General features: G+C 45.1%; 1 protein-coding gene across 1 annotated transcript in view; it reads right to left on the minus strand.

Moving 5' to 3' along the window:
* Nucleotides 1-7,002: 7,002 nt before the first annotated feature.
* The window catches only part of WDFY2 (WD repeat and FYVE domain containing 2), a 61,130-nt gene continuing 50,749 nt past the window's right edge, over nucleotides 7,003-17,383 (minus strand). The window contains exons 8-12 of the mRNA XM_071738656.1: nucleotides 16,027-16,132; nucleotides 10,962-11,063; nucleotides 9,235-9,365; nucleotides 8,784-8,892; nucleotides 7,003-8,128 (exon numbers count right to left, since the gene is read on the minus strand). Coding sequence (XP_071594757.1) covers nucleotides 8,099-8,128; nucleotides 8,784-8,892; nucleotides 9,235-9,365; nucleotides 10,962-11,063; nucleotides 16,027-16,132 — 478 coding nt within the window. The 3' untranslated portion in view covers nucleotides 7,003-8,098. The remainder of the gene's footprint in view (nucleotides 8,129-8,783; nucleotides 8,893-9,234; nucleotides 9,366-10,961; nucleotides 11,064-16,026; nucleotides 16,133-17,383) is intronic.

Raw genomic sequence — 17,383 nt, forward strand, 5'->3', positions numbered from 1 at the left:
TTTCACAGTGATTTACTGGATGTAGTTTTTGTTTTCCTGTATCTTTCTACTGCTGCTAAAGACTCTGACCTCAGTTGTTTTTCACTTTCTGAAGGCTTGGGTATTTTTCATTCATTTTATGAAGTTAGCTAGTCAGGAGGTTTTTGCTCTTGGGGATTTTGCAGGGAGAGGAACCCAATGTGCCAGGCCATGTGCAGAATCATTTCCCCATGTCCTATTGGAAAGGCCCAGCCCATCAGCAGTGCAGTGGGACTGACTGCAGCAACGCAGGAGACACTGAAATGTTTCTCTGTCTTGAAGATTTTAGGTCAGTGTAACAGATACCAGATGATTTTGTGAACTGCATTTTCTCTTTTCATAAGGCTTTGTGAAAAACAAAAAAACCCCAGCAGCCTGTGGTTGAGTAAAGGTATAAACAACTGTTTGCTGCCTTTGGCATTCCTGTATACACTTTGGAGTGAACTGCAACTGCTGGCTGTTGGCATTTACACCAACACTCCCACCAGCTTTTGGGCTCTCCACAGTTCCACTCACTGGGAACAAGATGGAAGCAGGGCCACTCCTTCCTGTTAAACAAAACTCAGGATACTGGACATGCCCTGCCTAGGCTCAAAGAGGGGAGTTTTCCTACAGACTTCACTGTAAGCAGACTTAAGCCAGTGCTGAAAAACCTCTGTGTAACCAATGTTTTCAGTGGGACATAGCCCTGGGCCAGACATTTCAATTTTCAGTTCAATAACTAATTGTGGTTTTGGAATAACAGAGCGTTTTTAAAACCATAGCAGTAGGAGCAGTACAAGTTTTCAGTAACTGTTGTTTGACTCAGTGAGCTGAAAGTGAAGATTGAGTTACTCTTTCAGAGAACAACCTGGTGGTCACTGACTCCAGTGAATTACAGCTGTGAACTATTTTAATCCCTAAGTTCCTTTTGCCTGTGTCCTACGTTCATTCCATGTGAGTGTTGCTGCCTCACACTCCTCTTCTCATGACACCAGATCCTGCTTATCTAAAATTAGAGCTGGACAACATCCATCCACTCCTCTGGCTGGCAGCAGGAAGCTTCAGCTCTCTCCTGGCTCAGCTGAGAGTATTTTCCTGTCTATCTATCAGACTTCATCCCTTTTTTTGTTGAGTGAAGTGTTCCGGGTGCCTTTGGGCAGACCCACCTACTGCTTACAGGAGGTAATTTTGTAATTCAAATAAGATGACAAGAAAACTCTCTTCCTGCAGCCATCCTCACAGCACTCATCTAGACAATGAGAGAAAAAAAGGCATTGAAAAGACAAGGAGTCTGACGGGGAGCAAGTGTAACAAAAACACTTCTGCAGCTAAAAGTGACCAAATTCAAGAGCTTCAGTTTGTGAAGTAGGTCAGTATTTATTTTCCTTCTCTAGAGGGAGCCATCAGATAAACGTTGGAAAAATGATTTGCTCATCTGAAGGAAACTTATTCTTTCTCAAGACAAAAGGTGATGCACAGCCTTTCAAGGAGACACAGTGCCAGCCTAGCCAAAGGTTTCAGCAGGCCAGGTTTTCAGCCTACCATGGTGAGAAACAACTCCACCCTTTGCAGTGCCAGCAGTGGCAGAGGTATTTCACACATAAAAATGTTGCTGGAACAGAGGAAAAAGTGTGAAACCTGCACTGGTGCAAACGGTGGGCAGCTCCCAGGAAGTGGAGATTTCCTTGGTGGTAAAATCTTCCTCGTGAGCATCTTCCCTTTGCTTTCCCTCTGTGAATCCCTCACGTGGGAGCTGTCAGAGAACTGCAATTCCCTCACTGCCCAAACACCCATCTTCCCTTGGCTGCTCCCCCACTGCCAGGCAGCCAGAGTCAGGATTTGTCATGGCAAAGGAATGGCCCTGCACACCCACACAATTGTCAGTGTTATGCCAAGTGCCAGGACAGGTAGATGAGCAAGATGAAAACTCAGTAACCCCAATTCTTCAGTACAAATCAGTGCACAAATAGAGAAGGAAAAAGTAATAGCCAGAAGCTGATAGAAATTGGCTTAGTGGGGTTAAACCAGCACAATTTATTCAGTTATGTTGGAGATATTTACATAGTAGAACAGAACTGGAACATGTTACAAAATATGAGAGGAAAAGATGGGCAAATTGCTGAGCAATATTCCTAGAAAACACTGAAAAATTCCTCTATTCTGAAAGAAAGTGAAACCCACAAGATATTGGTCAGTGTGGTGAACTTATCAAGCAGAGTCAGGAGCAGTGTTGGAAAACTAAAGCATGTGTTTTAACTAGGGAATAAAATCAGCTTTTCTGAAGTAATAATTTCATGGAGCAAGTGCCTGATAGACAGGTTTTATCAAGATGTGGCTTTTTGTTCAGTCACTCTGGTCTTAAAGCATAACTGCAGCTGGACTTCTCCCTTGGCTATAGCACTGCCTGGGCACAGAGCAAGAAAACTTCAGTCCCCAAGGCAGAGTTAATTAGTTTTACCCCAAACTGTAGCCCAGGAAACTATGGTCTTGGCTCCAGGCAGAGTAGGAGGATAAGGAATATATTTTACTCACCATCAGACAGCATGGTGGAAACTTCAAGAAACTAATTTGAAACTAGTGGTGATGACAAAGATGAATCGGGTTCACATATTCATTTTTTTCTAAAATTTTCTTGGCTATTTGGTGGTGGCAACCCCACATAATTTTCTATTGAGGTGGAGGTGTTAATTAACAGGTCTTCCACATCTGAGAGAAGCCATGAGCTGTTGTAAAAATGTGCATAATTGGCTGGTATTTGCAAAGGTGCTGAATACAGTGAACAGGAATGAAAAAAAACTCTGTAAACTAACCTGGAAAATGGAAAGGTGATAAAACCTTTAATAAATTAATGTTATTTAGTGTCTGAGGAACAAGTAACTGCAGAATGGTAAAACCTGTATCTGTATAAGGGTTAACACCTCTTGGCACCATCTCAATGGTGACAATCCCATTATTTAAACACAAAGTGCTGCCCCATATACTGCATTCCTCCCAGCTCTACGTGAGGCAGATAAATACCATTTGGGCAATTAAACTGAAGAAGAAAATTAAGTCAGATCTTCATAGACTCCATCTCCCTTCACTAGAACAACTTTATACTCCTCATGGCTTCTGAATCCTGACAGGACTGCTGGGCAGCTTACAGTGCTCAGGGACAGGGGATGGTTTGGCTTTGTACAGCTCTGATGAATATTTATTTTCTACACTAATGGCTTGCCTTTTTTTTTTTTTTTTTTTTTAATGCTCTTTTGGCATCTTTTCCTCGCTAAGACTTTGCCAGTAGACTCTGCTCTCTTGTGTTTATTTTGTTTTGAGTTCGATGTCCCCGCATGGCACCAATTTCAATGCCTCTGAATTCAGCCTCTTTCTGTTCTTAGCAACATAATGTTGTCCTGCAGGACACAGAATTTCAGAGATGGCTAAAAAGTTGCCACAAGGGAAAATCCCCCAAACTGGGAAAATGCAATCAAAAGCCACATGTGACCACACAGATTTAATCTTAAACTCATATTTCAGAATTTCGGGTTATTGACAAATGGAGGACCACTTTTTTCTTCTGAAGAGCAAAGACTTCTTGCCAAATGTCATATGCAGTTTTGAAGAGAAAGATCTGGTTCTTCACCAGTATTACACAAGAGGTTGATGCTGAAGGGAGTTTGTGCACTAATCCATCCTGGAAAAAGCACCGAGTTTGTTGTTATTGTTGCTTATCATTGTTACATATAGAAACAAAATCTAACAAGTGTTCCATCTGATCTCCTGGAAATGGCATGGCCCTGCAAAACCACACACTGTAGGCCTGTTTCCTGTGTGGTACAAAACAGAATGTTGGTTGGTCTTACCCCAGTCCTATCTGGAACATCAAGGACAAACCTATGTAGTGTTCATTAATGTGTTGGTAGCCTTTTATATTAGATTTAAAGTAAGATCCATCTTTTTTTTCTTAATTTTCCAATCTTCCAATTTCCAATTAGTTCAGGTTGGGCAGCACCTCTGGCAGCCATCTAGTCCAAACTTCCTACCTAAAGCCCATTGCCCAGGACCATGTCTAAAAGGTTTCTGAATGTCACCAAGGATGGAGAATCCACAAACCCTGTGCAGCCTGTGCCAGTGCTGTCACCCTCACAGTGGAAATGTGTTCTTGATGTTCAGGGGAAACCTCCTGTGTTTCAGCATGTGCCCATTTTTTCTTCTCCTGTCACTGGCAGAGCCTGGCTGTGTCCTCTGTGCACCCTCCCTTCAGGTGTTTATACACATGGACGAGATCCCCCCTGGGCCTTCTCTTCTCTAGGCTGAGCAGTCCCAGCTCTCACAGCCTTTCCTGGCAGGAGAGGGGCTCCAACACCATCATCATCTTTGCTGGACTCCACACAGTAGCTTCATCTCTCTCTTGCACTGGGGAGCCTTGAATTGGACACAACTGGGAAAAAACTTTACATATTCCTCTCTAACAGTGATTTTCTCAGCAGCTTTAAAGCAAACTTTTTTCCCATACCCTGTTTTTTGGATCAGGAACAACTGAACGTCCAGCCATCCACCTTTTTATCAGCAACCAGTCCCATGCAGATGGAACACATCCCTCTTTTTCCCAGTATTGGAGGTACTCATGGCACCCTCTCAGTCAGCAGTCACCTCTGATGTGCTAAGAGTCACTGTGCTGACATTCAGGTGGGGAGGTCACCTGGGCTTCACCTAGAAAGAGCAGCTCTAGACAGACAGGAGTGCTAACAGCTCAGCACACTGATGTCCTCTTCCAGGATTATTCTGTCAAGAAGTTGCCCACATGCTTTTCCCTTTACTTAAGTATTTTCAGGTTAAAAACCTCAAGTTTGGTGCTGAGGTTGACCTTTTTTCAGACAACCTGGAACACGAGTGGCTCCAATCCTCTGCTCAGGCACCTTGTGTGCGAACAGCGCCTGCCCCAGCCCCTAAAAGCTTCAGGTACTGCTCATTTTAAAACCAAGACCAGCAGGCAGATGCTGTGAGGAACACTGCTTCTTCCCCAAAGCAAACACTGGTTAGGGCATAAATGAAAAGCAGTTTTCTAAAGTGAGGGGCAGAGGAAGCCCAGCACTGTTTGTACACCCCCCGGCACCACTAGAGGCCGGCACTGCAGCAGCCCTGAGAAGGGACTTGGCTTTGTTTGTGTGTGGGTGAGTGTGTGGGGGGTGCTGCACAGTTACATTTGTACCAAAAAGCACCCCAGCTCCCATCCCCAATAATGCAATCCATAAAAATAGCTCGGATTTGTTATTCAGAAGCTAAAATGAAAGTAAAAGGACCAGGCAACAGGGATCCCTTTTTGTGTTGAGCTAGGAGGCAGAAGAAATTGAGTCTCTTACCCTAACACATCAGAACAGGAGGGCAGGCTTTGTACCTTGACCAGCATAAAGTCCTGGCTTCATTTGGGAGGTAAAGGAATTATTGCTTAAATTAGTGACACCCATTTTCCCTTCATATCTCTAAGTACAGCTCTAAAAGTCATAAAAAAGGGACACACTTCCCCTTCTCCACCAGCTTCACTTTCAGCTTGTATCACTTTTCTAAGCAAGAGCAGTCTGTCCTGAGACTTTAAGATAAGGGAATGTTCAGGTTAAATTCTGATAACCTTGCAGGTAGTTTAGTCAGAAGTTTTGCAGAATGAATTTGTATACTCAACATTCACCCATACACAACACTAAACCCACAACTGCTCAGAAGAGAAGAGGATGTGGGCAAGAGTTCACTGCAAAGCAGTCCAAACTCACCTCACTCCCAAATTCAGACTCCTTTGGATTCAGTTCCTCACCTCTGTGTGAATGTTACGTGTTCCAAAGGACCAGGAATTGACTCAGGGGCAGATCCTCAGCTTGCTGACTCTGCTGCTCCATCAGCACGAGCAGAATTCTCAGTGGGGTCCCAGGCTTCTTGCAAGCACAACTTCTGCTCAAGAACAGGGCACAGAACAGTGATTTATGCTCACTTTGGTGCTCCCCTGTTGCTGCCATCATGAGAGACTCTGCACAGCAAAGCAAGTCAGGTCTTCAGCCAAAAGGCCCTGAGCCCAAGGTAATGTGGAACAGTGCAGTCCAGTAAAGTTTCATACGACTTCTCCAGCTGGAATGAAATATTGGCAGGCAACTTGCTCATCTTGCATGGCTTTGTCAGCCAAAACCACTCCACTCACCAGAAAACAGGCACAAAGGTGTAATGAAAAGCCTTCCAAGAGGAAACAAGCATCTAGCTTCCAGGAGAGAAAGTGGGAGGACTTAGGAAAAAAAAACCAAAAAACATTCAAGCTGGAAAAAGAATGTTTTCAGTGCTGTGTGAATCATGTTTCAAAATATGCTTTAAAATATGCTGCCTTCAGGGGAACCAACAACAGGCTGTATGACCAGGAAAGCCAAGGTAGCATCATTTCAAAGAACATGAATGCAAAATGATTAAGTACATTTTATAGGATGTTTAAAAAGAGAATTTTCCCTGAAAATACATTTTCCTTGAAAATCCTGCAACATGCACATGGAAGTCCACTCAGTCTTTACTGCAGCAGCTCACTGGTCAAGAATTAATGCTCTGGATTGTGCTGACTTATGTGGTTCCTCAAAAGTGAATTACTGCCAGGCAAACAAAGGAAGAGATTTATTTTCTTTTGGCATTATCACTTAAAGGAAAACACCAGGCTTCTCTAAGTAGCAATGTGCTCTGTAGTGGGAAATACCATGGCTTCCCCACTCTGGAGGGGAAAAGTAAAGTTCAAAATGGGGCAAGACAGAGCACCTGTGTGACAGCAGCTGCAGAGCACGAGGCCTTGCTTGAACAGCAGGTACAGGAGAGCCCTAGGTCTGGTCTGCAGTTCCATTCTCCACACCAGTTTCCAAGTTTATCAGCAATAGCATGCTAAAAAGTGAACTGGATTAGAGTTGACACTTCAGATAAGATCCCTTTGGGGAAAAAGGGCTTTTTTTTTTTTTTTTTATTCACCTTGACAATGCCCTTTTTAAAAGGTAATTTTGGTCAATCCAGGTTTTTAAATACTTTTTTTATTTTTACAAGAAACCGTAAAATATGACAACAGGACAATGGGCATCATTCAGCAATATCAGTTTCTGCTCTGTAGTGGAAATTAATAAAAACCATCAGCATTTTAAAAAAATAAATATGACTAATCCTATGGAAAACAGGAAAATCAAATTCATCATCAACAACACAGACAGGTATAAATGCTGAAATGTTGCTGCTCAAGGTAGAGGTAGAGATAAACCAGACTTTTCAGACCTAGACCAATATTAGGTCCATACCCCCCTCCCCACCCTCCCCCTGCCCATGCACACACTACCAAAAGTTCCTGTTGCCAATAATTTATTTTTAATTAGCCTGCCAGCCTCATCAAACTCAAATGGGTCTGTGTGCTCCTTGCAATGCTCTGAGATGGAAAACTATTTCAGTTTTTGTAGAAATTTGTTGCTAAGCAACCTTGTCCCCTGGCTTTGCAACTTGTAGAGAAGGAAAGAGGCAGGAAGCTGGATTTTAGCTGCTTCAAACCAACACAATGCCCTCCAGGTGATGTTTGTTAGGACAAGCAGATAGTAGAGCCCTTTTAGGAATTGCAGTAGTCCCTCAGCTCCCCAGTGGCACACCCGGAGGACACACAACACCGTGCCTGGAGTTCAGCCACTGCAGAGAGCCTGGTCAGCTGAAACACCCCAAATCACTGGGTACTCACTGTGGGGAGAGGCAGTGACTGAACACTCACATGGTAAGACACAACCCGAGAACCCTCGGTACAAAGCAGCAAACATCCTGACACAGTGAAATGCAGAAACTGAAAAACTGGGCTGCACACGGATGTTCCAAACAAACTCAAGACAACCGAAGTCAGATCGTACAAACCATTAGTTAAAAAAATACCTTCTTGTATATTTTGAGAATAAGTGGAAAGAGTCTTCGTGCAAATGTTCAGCCTTGATCAAGCAGAGATCATAAAATCGTTGTAAACACATTCGTTCCTTTCTCATCTGCCACTGCAGCCAGCCTTGCCTGTCTTCTGCTGTCTGATTAGGGTTAGGAAATCTGTTTCTTCTGTACATATCACCTTTCAAGTTCCACTGATGTACCATCAAGACACTACTGGTGTCATATCCCACAGCTGTTAATACAATAAAATATGACAATATAGTGAACAATGGCAAATGGTAATAAAATGTCTTCTCTAAATACTCTGAACCTTTTTCTGAACCTTTTTTTTTTTTTTTTTTTTTGGCTTAAGAGAAGCTACATGTATGCAGCAAGTCTGATAAAGTTTTATTCCATTTGCCAGCACTCACATCAGCCTGGTAGAGGGTAACCAAATAACATTCTGTATATCACTGTGCTTTAGCCATATAAGCCAGATACACAGCTGGCCTTCAGAGAAGCCAAAAAACCCACCCTATGTTGCTAACTTGAATGATCTGTGATTCTGTGATTAGCATAGTCATAACACATTGTGAGTTAAGACATTATTCAAGCTTTGTTATAAGCTTTATGTATGTATATATGATCTATTTATTCACCTAGCCACACAAAGATTCACCATGTTGAGATACAGTTTGTCTTCCCAGAGGAAAAGCCACAGAGAGCAGCTGTCACAGCCCTTTCAGGCAATACCTTTACAGACCAAGAGCTTCTTGGTCCCTATTGGGCAGAATTCCACCAGTGAAAGGTTGCAGGGGGGAAGAAAGCAGGTAGGACATACCTGGAACCCCACGAGAGAGAAAGGGGAAATGAAACTCAGGAGCTAGAAGCAATCTCCTTGCTCTTACCTTTATAACCTTGTCTGTCCCCGAGGTCAGCAGCCATCCCCTGGTGGCATCGAAGTGTACGTGCACGATGTTGTGCTTGCTGTCATGGAAAGTGGCTGTGGGTGCCCGCCTGAGGGAAGAGAGCCAGGAATCAGCAAGGTTTGGGAGACTGCAGAATTTTGCCCCAGTGTTCTCTGTTGAGGCAACAAGCATTTGAGTGCTTCTGCAAAGTCTTGAGTACAGCAGCCTCTCCGTGAACTCCACCTTGAGGCCTCTATGACATGAGAGGAGCAGGGCTGGAAGCCACTCCCTCCCTCCTGTTCTGGTGGGCACCACAGAGGCTTATCCTGCTGGAAGAGCCCAGAGACCACCCTTCTGTGCTGCTCCTGGAGCTTTGCATCCACCCAGGCCCTCCTGGATGCAGTTTTGCCCCTCTCCCTCCAGTGCAAACTGGCTCAGTGCCCACACTTACTCTTCATCTGTTATAGACTCGTGGCAGCTGTCACAGACCCTCACTTCGAACTCGAAGCCCATCAGAGGGATGGAGGAGCGCTTGGAGCTGCATTTGCCACACACAGCTTTCCCACATTTCCTGCAGTGGTGCTGTAGGAGACAAGACATGGAAAGACACCTTCAGCAACAAACCCAGCTCGTTGTCTGGGTCCCACTGGTTCTACCATCTCACTCCAGCAAGACCCAGCAGAAGCTGCAGCAAGCAGGAAAGTGATTCCGAAGGAAGATGAAGGAAAACAGACAAGGCCTTCAGAATAAAAGGCAAGGGGGAGGGAAATCTTACTTTTTTTCCCCTCTTCCACTACCTGGTGCAAGCAGCAGCTGATCACTAGCACAGACACTAGGAAGTGGAGGTAGAGCACTACCCAGGTTAGGTGGTTTCTGCCTCTCTCCCTAGCTCCAGGGTGGCATCATACACTACTCAGCAAATTGTTGCTGCCTCCATCACTTGACATCTGTGAATGTAGCTGTGGGCCAGGGCTTCTACACTGAGCATGGCCAGAGTTACAGGGGGTCTTCAGCAGGGTAGAAGAGAGAAGAAGCAAGTCCAAGCTGACATTTTCATTGGTACAGCTTGAGATGGGAGAACAGGACAAAGAGTCACGTTATACACCCAGAAGATGTGTCCCTGCCAGCCAGCCAGCTGCCACAGGGCTAAGAGCTGGAATTACCCCTGAACAGGGGAGTCTCATTTTGGGGGTGTAGGGGATGACACCCTTGCTCAGCAGCACACGACATGTTAAGACATCTCTAGGTTGAGGTAGGAGAGATCTACATTATCCCAGTGTCACTCTCTAGTCCCATTCCAGCTTCTAAGTACAGACATCTACCAACTATTCATCTGAGTCAACATCTTTGGCCATTTTCTGCCCCAGAAGCACCAATGCTTCTGCATTTTGGTGCCACCAGCCTTGGCTGTTTTCTCATGCTCTGGCTGTGTAGGACCCAGAGGGTGGCTTGCCAGCCACAGGTCAGGGGCTTTCTGGTGATGAGCTCAGCTTTGTCACATACACTCAACTTCTCCAAGCTTCACAGGTACATCCCTTTCATCATCTTTACATCCCTCTCCCAAAAATCTGAGATGTGCAGCCCTCTCCTGCTGGGCAGGAAAACAGAGTGGTTTGTTCCAGGCACTCCAATAAGCCCTCACCAACACAGCCTGAGCAGTTACAGATGTTTACTCAGGATCATTGAAAACAGCTTTGGTTTATGCAGTTCCAAAAATCAGCTGCAGATTTCTTTCTGCAACACATTTAGCTAACAATAAGTAAAATCTCTCAAGGCTAAAGCCATGGAAGGTCCAAAACCAATCTGCTCAGCCCAAGGCTCATTATATGCATTTGCTACTGGGATTGGCTGGGGGAAGAAAAAGAAATAACAAAATGAAACAAAACAAACAAACAAAAAAACCCAAACAAAAAGCAAACAAACAAAAAACAACCAACCAACCAAACCAACAACAACAACAACAAGAAATAAAAAAAAGAAAAAATAGAATAAAAGATAAGTAAGTTCATCAGGAAACCAAGCTTCATCTGAGGGGAGCCCACTGTCTCATTATTGAGCACTTTGTGGAAGAACAAAGTGCAAGTTCTTAGGGCTTTAGGGAAAAAAATGTTACTGTGATCTATTTTGAGAGAAAAGCCTAATTGCAGCCTGTTAAGACAGCAAAGGATGCATACGAACCTGCCTGAGGCCTATTTTCTTACTGTCCCACATTTGCTTGAAGTTCCAGAAGAAAGGTTGGTCACATTTTTGGCAGGAGTCACTATCCAGCCACTCTGGGGTCTGCAACACACACAAAACACAAATTAGGAGTGAGCAACAAACAGAAAGGCTTCCAACAGAGCCCACAGACAGAACAAGAAAGATGTATTGGGGTGCAGTAATGTGGACAACTCAATTTAATTAAAAATCACCATTTTCACAAGATGCCATTTTGACTGTTCACTGGGTTGGTTTTTTTGGCCCAGCTCTGAGCCTTGAAGGACACAGGAAGAAATCATCTCACTCAAATCTTGAAACAGAGTTTGATTATAAGACCGTAAGAATAACCCAGGAATAAAAAAACCTCCCCCACCTCTCTAAATCTGGAATTAAGCATTTTACAATATTCTGTCCTGTCTTGTCTGGAGAGCATTTACCATCTGCTACTGCCTCTGGTGGGGATGGGGTACAATTAGTATTTCCAATAGTCAAGCAACTCATTTGTATGGAAAGGGAAGGTACCTGAAATGCTGATGTGCTTTTATTATTTATTTATTTATTTATTTAATACTGTAAAAGGTGTTCCTGCTGTCAGAGGTGTCTGTATTACAGATCACACATAGGGGTGAGAGAGGTGAAATTGACCTGAACAAACCTAAACCCCAAACCATTTCTTTTCCCTGCTTTCACACAAAGATGAAGGTCTTCTCTTTCCTAGCATAACATGCAGCTTTGTGCTCAAGCTGGGGGTGAAGCAGGTAGAGAAGACTTAAAGAAAAGAAAGAAAATATTCAAGGCACTTCTCTCTCCTGCAGCTGGGTTTTGCTATCAGAATAGCATGGATCAGACACCCTGTGAGGAAGCAACTCTTACCAGATCCTGTAAAAGCTCCAGAAACACCTGAAGCAGCAGAGGGGCAAACAGAGGGGGCAGCTGATCTCCTCCCTTACATTTGAGTCCCCCAACACTTCAACTGAACTGCTGGGGGATATGCAGTGCATCTCCCCACAATGTTTAGGAAATCCTCCTGGAGACATAAGACTCAGGACTCTTGGTTCTTGACCCCTCTCTCTGTCTGCCTGTCCTTCCCAGCAGGTGCCTTCTCGTCCTCTTGCCTCCCCCTCTCCAGGAGCTCAGCCCACAGCAAGGAGGTCTGTCCCACAGAATCATCATAGAATTGGCTGGGTTGGAAGGGACCTCAGAGATCATCAAGTTCAGCCCTTGATCCACTACCACTGCAGTTCCCAGCCCATGGCACTGAGTGCCACATCCAGTCTCTTTTTAAATATCTCCAGGGATGGAGAATCCACCACTTCCCTGGGCAGCCCATTCCAATGCCTGATCACCCTCTCAGTAAAGAAATTCTTTCCAATATCCAACCTAAACCTCCCCCGGCACAACTTGAGACCGTGCCCTCTTGTCTTGCTGAGAGTTGCCTGGGAAAAGAGACCAACCCCCCCCTGGCTACCCCCTCCTTTCAGGGAGTTGTAGAGAGTGATGAGGTCTCCCCTGAGCCTCCTCTTCTCCAGGCTGAACAGCCCCAGCTCCCTCAGCCTCTCCTCATAGGATCTGTGCTGGAGTCCCTTCACCAGCCTGGTTGCCCTCCTTTGGACCTGCTCCAGGACCTCGATATCCTTCCTGAACTGAGGGGCCCAGAACTGGACACAGGACTCCAGGTGTGGCCTCAGCAGCACTGAGTACAGGGGCAGAATCACTTCCCTGGACCTGCTGGCCACGCTGTTCCTGATACAGGCCAGGATGCCATTGGCCTTCTTGGCCACCTGGGCACACTGCTGGCTCATGTTCAGCCCTCAAGTGGGGCACGACCATGCAGACCAGGCCATCCCGTCCCATCCCATCCCATCCCATCCCATCCCATCCCATCCCATCCCATCCCATCCCATCCCATCCCTGCCACCACTGCTTTGGCAGCACTACAACACACCCCCAACAGCCCCACCCACCCCATGAAATTAAATAAACACCAAATAATGTTTAATACTTTGTAAGAACACACTATTGACAAATTTCAGTTGGCTTAGCACAGCCAATGGCTTCTCACATGCTGCAATTTCAAATGGCAGGAAATACAGCTGAGATTAAGAATTAAAAGTGATATAAAAGCCAGGCAAAGTTAAGGTAAGGCTGATGGACACCCTCAGCTCCCAGGATAGCTTTGACCTCCAGCAATACAGCAACTGTCTGCTTCAGCTTCTCTGCCAGTGACTTTGAAGGCAGCTCATTGTGCCAGGGAAAATCCTTGTCTCTTCTACTCACAACAGGCTTTCTGTTTAATGCCTACAGATTTGCATTTGTGTGTATAAGTTTTAATCTCTTAAGCATCTGAACACTATAGATGAAGACATTTTGCTTGTGACAAGTAAGTGCTTTGTAGTCAAACAGAAACACAGCTTCTGGCATCTTTCAGATGTTGTCTTCTCACAGCTTTTTAAAAACAGAGATTAAATAAAGAGTCAAGGTCTACAATGGCTTAATTCATTCTAATGAAATCTCAGACTTGTGGGAAAATCTGCCAGCATCAAAGTGAGTACTGAGCACATATCACAGGGAGAAAACCTTTAACTATGGGCAAAAATACCAAAGTCAAAATCCAGAAGAAAACACTCTAGGATCCCAAACCAAGGTGTGGTATTAAAATCTCAAAGGCTACTGTCTTGGGAGTGGTTTAGCACCATGAACATGTTATTGCAATACTGATAAAATGAACAAGCTCACATAGCCATAGTCAGACCTGCTGCTAAACCTTCTAAATTTAGCTAATTATATGTCACCTTCAGTTTTTAAACCAGACCTCTCACAGACTTGCCAGCTGTTTTGTGACAAGACACTCTTAACCCTTACTGTAGCCTTCTGAAGAGAGTGAATAAATAAAATTTTTCATTTCTGGAAGTTTGAGTTGCAGCAAAAAGGAAACATCTGTTGGGAAGAAGGAAATTGCTCCTCTTTCATCTCACTTTTGGAGCTGATGACATAATTGGCCATTAGATTAGTAATTAAAGAGAGCCAACTGGAATGCTAATTCACATTAAAAAGGGAGCTCAGTTCCTGCCTAGGCCTGGATCAGTTTTTTAATCCGATTTTCCAGTTAGCTTTTCTCCTAGCTCCAGGGAGACTCCTACAACCCAGGAAGGCAAAAACCCTTGAAGCAAACCATCAAAGCTGCTGAAAACCCCACGCTGCCAAAAGCTTTGCCCAAAGCTACCCAGTGTGGGGACATGGGAGGGGGGTCTAGGACAGCTGTCTGCCACCAGTTGTCCACTGCCAGCTCTCTCCCTGATGCTTCTATACTGCTGACTCTCAACTGGGCAGCTCTATGAGGACTGGGAACTGGTGCCACACACCTCCCTGCTGTGCAGCATCATCCCACAGGTACTCCCTGCAACAGAGCAGCTGCTTGCTCCCCAGCTTCCCAAGCAAAATCCTCCTGTCATTCCCTCCACCCACCTTCCATCCTGCTTCCACATTATCTGGCTGTGCTTATGCTGGCCACAATTTTAATTTTTGTATTTCGAAATGGCAAGGCTTGTATGACAAAATGGCAGTGCTCAGGTGTTCAGCTTCTCTCCCTGCCTTCCCCACCACTCACCCCCATGAGAGACCCTCACTGTTAAGCACACAGAGCACCCACCAATCACCCACCACCAATCAGTGGTGACCAGTGATAGGACAAGGGGTAATGGGTGTAAATTGGAGCATAGGAGGTTCAAATTGAATATCAGAAAAAATTTTTTTACTGTAAAGGTGACGGAGCCCTGGAACAGGCTGCCCAGGGGGGTTGTGGAGTCTCCTTCATTGGAGACATTCAAAACCCGCCTGGACACGTTCCTAGGCGATGTACTCTAGGGGGCCCTGCTCTGGCAGGGGGGGTTGGACTAGATGATCTTTCGAGGTCCCTTCCAACCCCTAGGATTCTAGGATTCTATGATTCAATGTTCAAAGGCTTTGTGGAGCTCCCTGTGCCAGGGGGGACCAGCAGCACGGTGATGCCTTACAGTGGGAAGGACTGGCACTGCACTGGGGAGACATGGAGCAGGGAGATGTGCAGAACCATGCATCATCTGCAGATCCATGCACCACCTGCAGATCCATGCACCACCTGCAGATCTGCACAGAGTGGTCCCAGCACAGAGTCAGCAGCGTAGAAGTGTCCAGCAGAAATTTGTCAGGGACGTAGTTGACAGTGGAGAATACTTTGTGGCTGACAGTTAACAGTGGACAGTTGTCCCTGTCCAGACTTGGGGTGCACACATGCCCCCCTCCCCAGGAACAGGGCAGGGGTTTGCCATGATTCGTGTTGCCAGGATTTGCCACACTGCCAAGCAGGGTTGGTGCCTGACTCACCAGCACAGCTCTTGCTCCCCCTCTCTGAGTCAGGGCTCAGAAATTGCTGAGCGGAGGCTGCTTCCACAGTGCCAGAGACCTGGGGTTCATTTTTGCACCCACTGACATTTATTGGCTGCACAGCACAAAAGCAATTAGGAGAGCGTAGGTGAAATCTTACTGTCTGGACTGGCAAAGTCATTGTTTACCCCACTTTGACATGGTTACACCAGAGGGAAGCAAGACTGAGTAACAGGTGAGATTGAAGCCCTAGCTAAATGTCTTTTTAGTAAGAACAGGAAAAAACCCTGTTGCAGGGGCTGCAGGTTTTCAGAGATAACAAAGAGCTTTCTTGTTTCGTTAAAAATGCCTAATAATTATCATTCCATCTATGCACCTCTGAACTGACAAAATTTCTCATAATGCCCTGAAAAACAAAGCAGAACATTTCACATTACCCTCCTTAGAGTCTGTCTTTTGGAGCAGTAATGTGAAGGGTAAGAGTCATTTAGCAGCCCACTTAATACACATTTTCTGTCAGGCTGCTTCCCCTGTACCGTATTATCAGAGGCACAGCATAATTGCTGTATAACAACTGGAGCATGTAAAAACAACAAAAATAAGCATTTTTAAAGCCTGGAATGATCTCATTCAGGTCGAAAGTTCCACATTCTGAGCAAATCAACAAGAACCAAGTAGCTACCTCCTGCCTCTCAACATCCATGTTCCAGACGACGATTCCCCCATCTGCACCGCAGGAAATGAGCTGCCGAGTGTGGTGAGCATAGGAGAGAGACTGAACTTTATCACTGAAAAAGAAACAAGACAGTTACTAATCAACCATCTTGGATAGCTCACAAGTAGGTGCAGAATATACAGTAAAGCAGTGTAAACCACTTGTTTGCCCACATTTCCCTTCCTCTCCTCACTGTCCTCGCTACATCCATTGGATGCATCAGTCTTTGTTATGCAACTGGGACCAGAAGCAGAGTGTTGCTCATCTGGGCAGTATTTACAAAAGCAAAGACATTTATGATAACTGCTTTTGCTGCCCCTGAGATGGGAGGAGCCAGCTGCTCTGGGAGCCCTGAAGAGAGCTGCAATTCTGAGCCTCTCTGAAGGCACATCTGGAGGATGCAGAAACGCAGCCCTGGTAAGGTATCTTCTTATCAGAAAGGCAGTATAAGTTGGTTGGGTTTTTTTCATAAATCACTGCAACATCTAGGAATGAAGCAATGAGGAACTAATGAAGAGTTTTTTCAGCACTATCAAGCACGGGGAGTTCAAAATTAACATAGGCACCACTCTGAAATCTCACCAACATCCAAATTGCTAAGCAGAGTGCAGCACCACTCCAAAGAAACACATGAATATGTAAGAAGCCACTAAAACCACTGTGGGATTTTGCCTGTCTGACATACATTCCCACAAATATGCATTACTAATATACTGAAACAAACTTGTTGCACTGCCAGCATTAAAAGGCTAGATCATTGCAACTAGAGCCATTCTGATCTCTACTCAGTGCCCAGCCTGGGTTTACTCTTCTTTGAAAACATCTCCTAAGCTGCACGAATGTGAGGTCTGCTTGTGCAAAGATGAAGCCTCTTTGCATTGAGGAGATGATGAAGGCCCCTAAGGGTGACACACATTACTTAGAATTCAAGCTGTAGGTAAAGTGGCATGAAAAAGTTAGTGTTGAGGAAAAAGGGATTAATTGTCCAAGCCTGATGCTCCCTCTAGGGGAAGAAAAGACCTTGACACCTGAAAAGTGAGAATTTCCCTGCAGCTTTTCTCATAAAGACACCCCTCTTTCAAACAAAGGTGCAAGCTCTGGACTAAAGCATTCACAGCTATAGATATTGTGCTTTCCTTCAGTGCCCTTTGCAGACTCTCAAACCAGCCTGTGGGCCTAATGCTGAAAAACATGCTATAAGCAACTTGTTCCAGTTGTATATGGACCATGGGGAGTCACACATACAAGCCTGAGGCATGTGAAGACTACAACCTTTGGGTTGTTTGTTTTGAGATGTGGCTTCTGCCTTTAGCTTTTCACCCCT

This window comes from Heliangelus exortis, chromosome 1 (assembly GCF_036169615.1).
Source record: "Heliangelus exortis chromosome 1, bHelExo1.hap1, whole genome shotgun sequence".
In the NCBI taxonomy this organism is placed as follows: Eukaryota; Metazoa; Chordata; class Aves; order Apodiformes; family Trochilidae; genus Heliangelus; species Heliangelus exortis.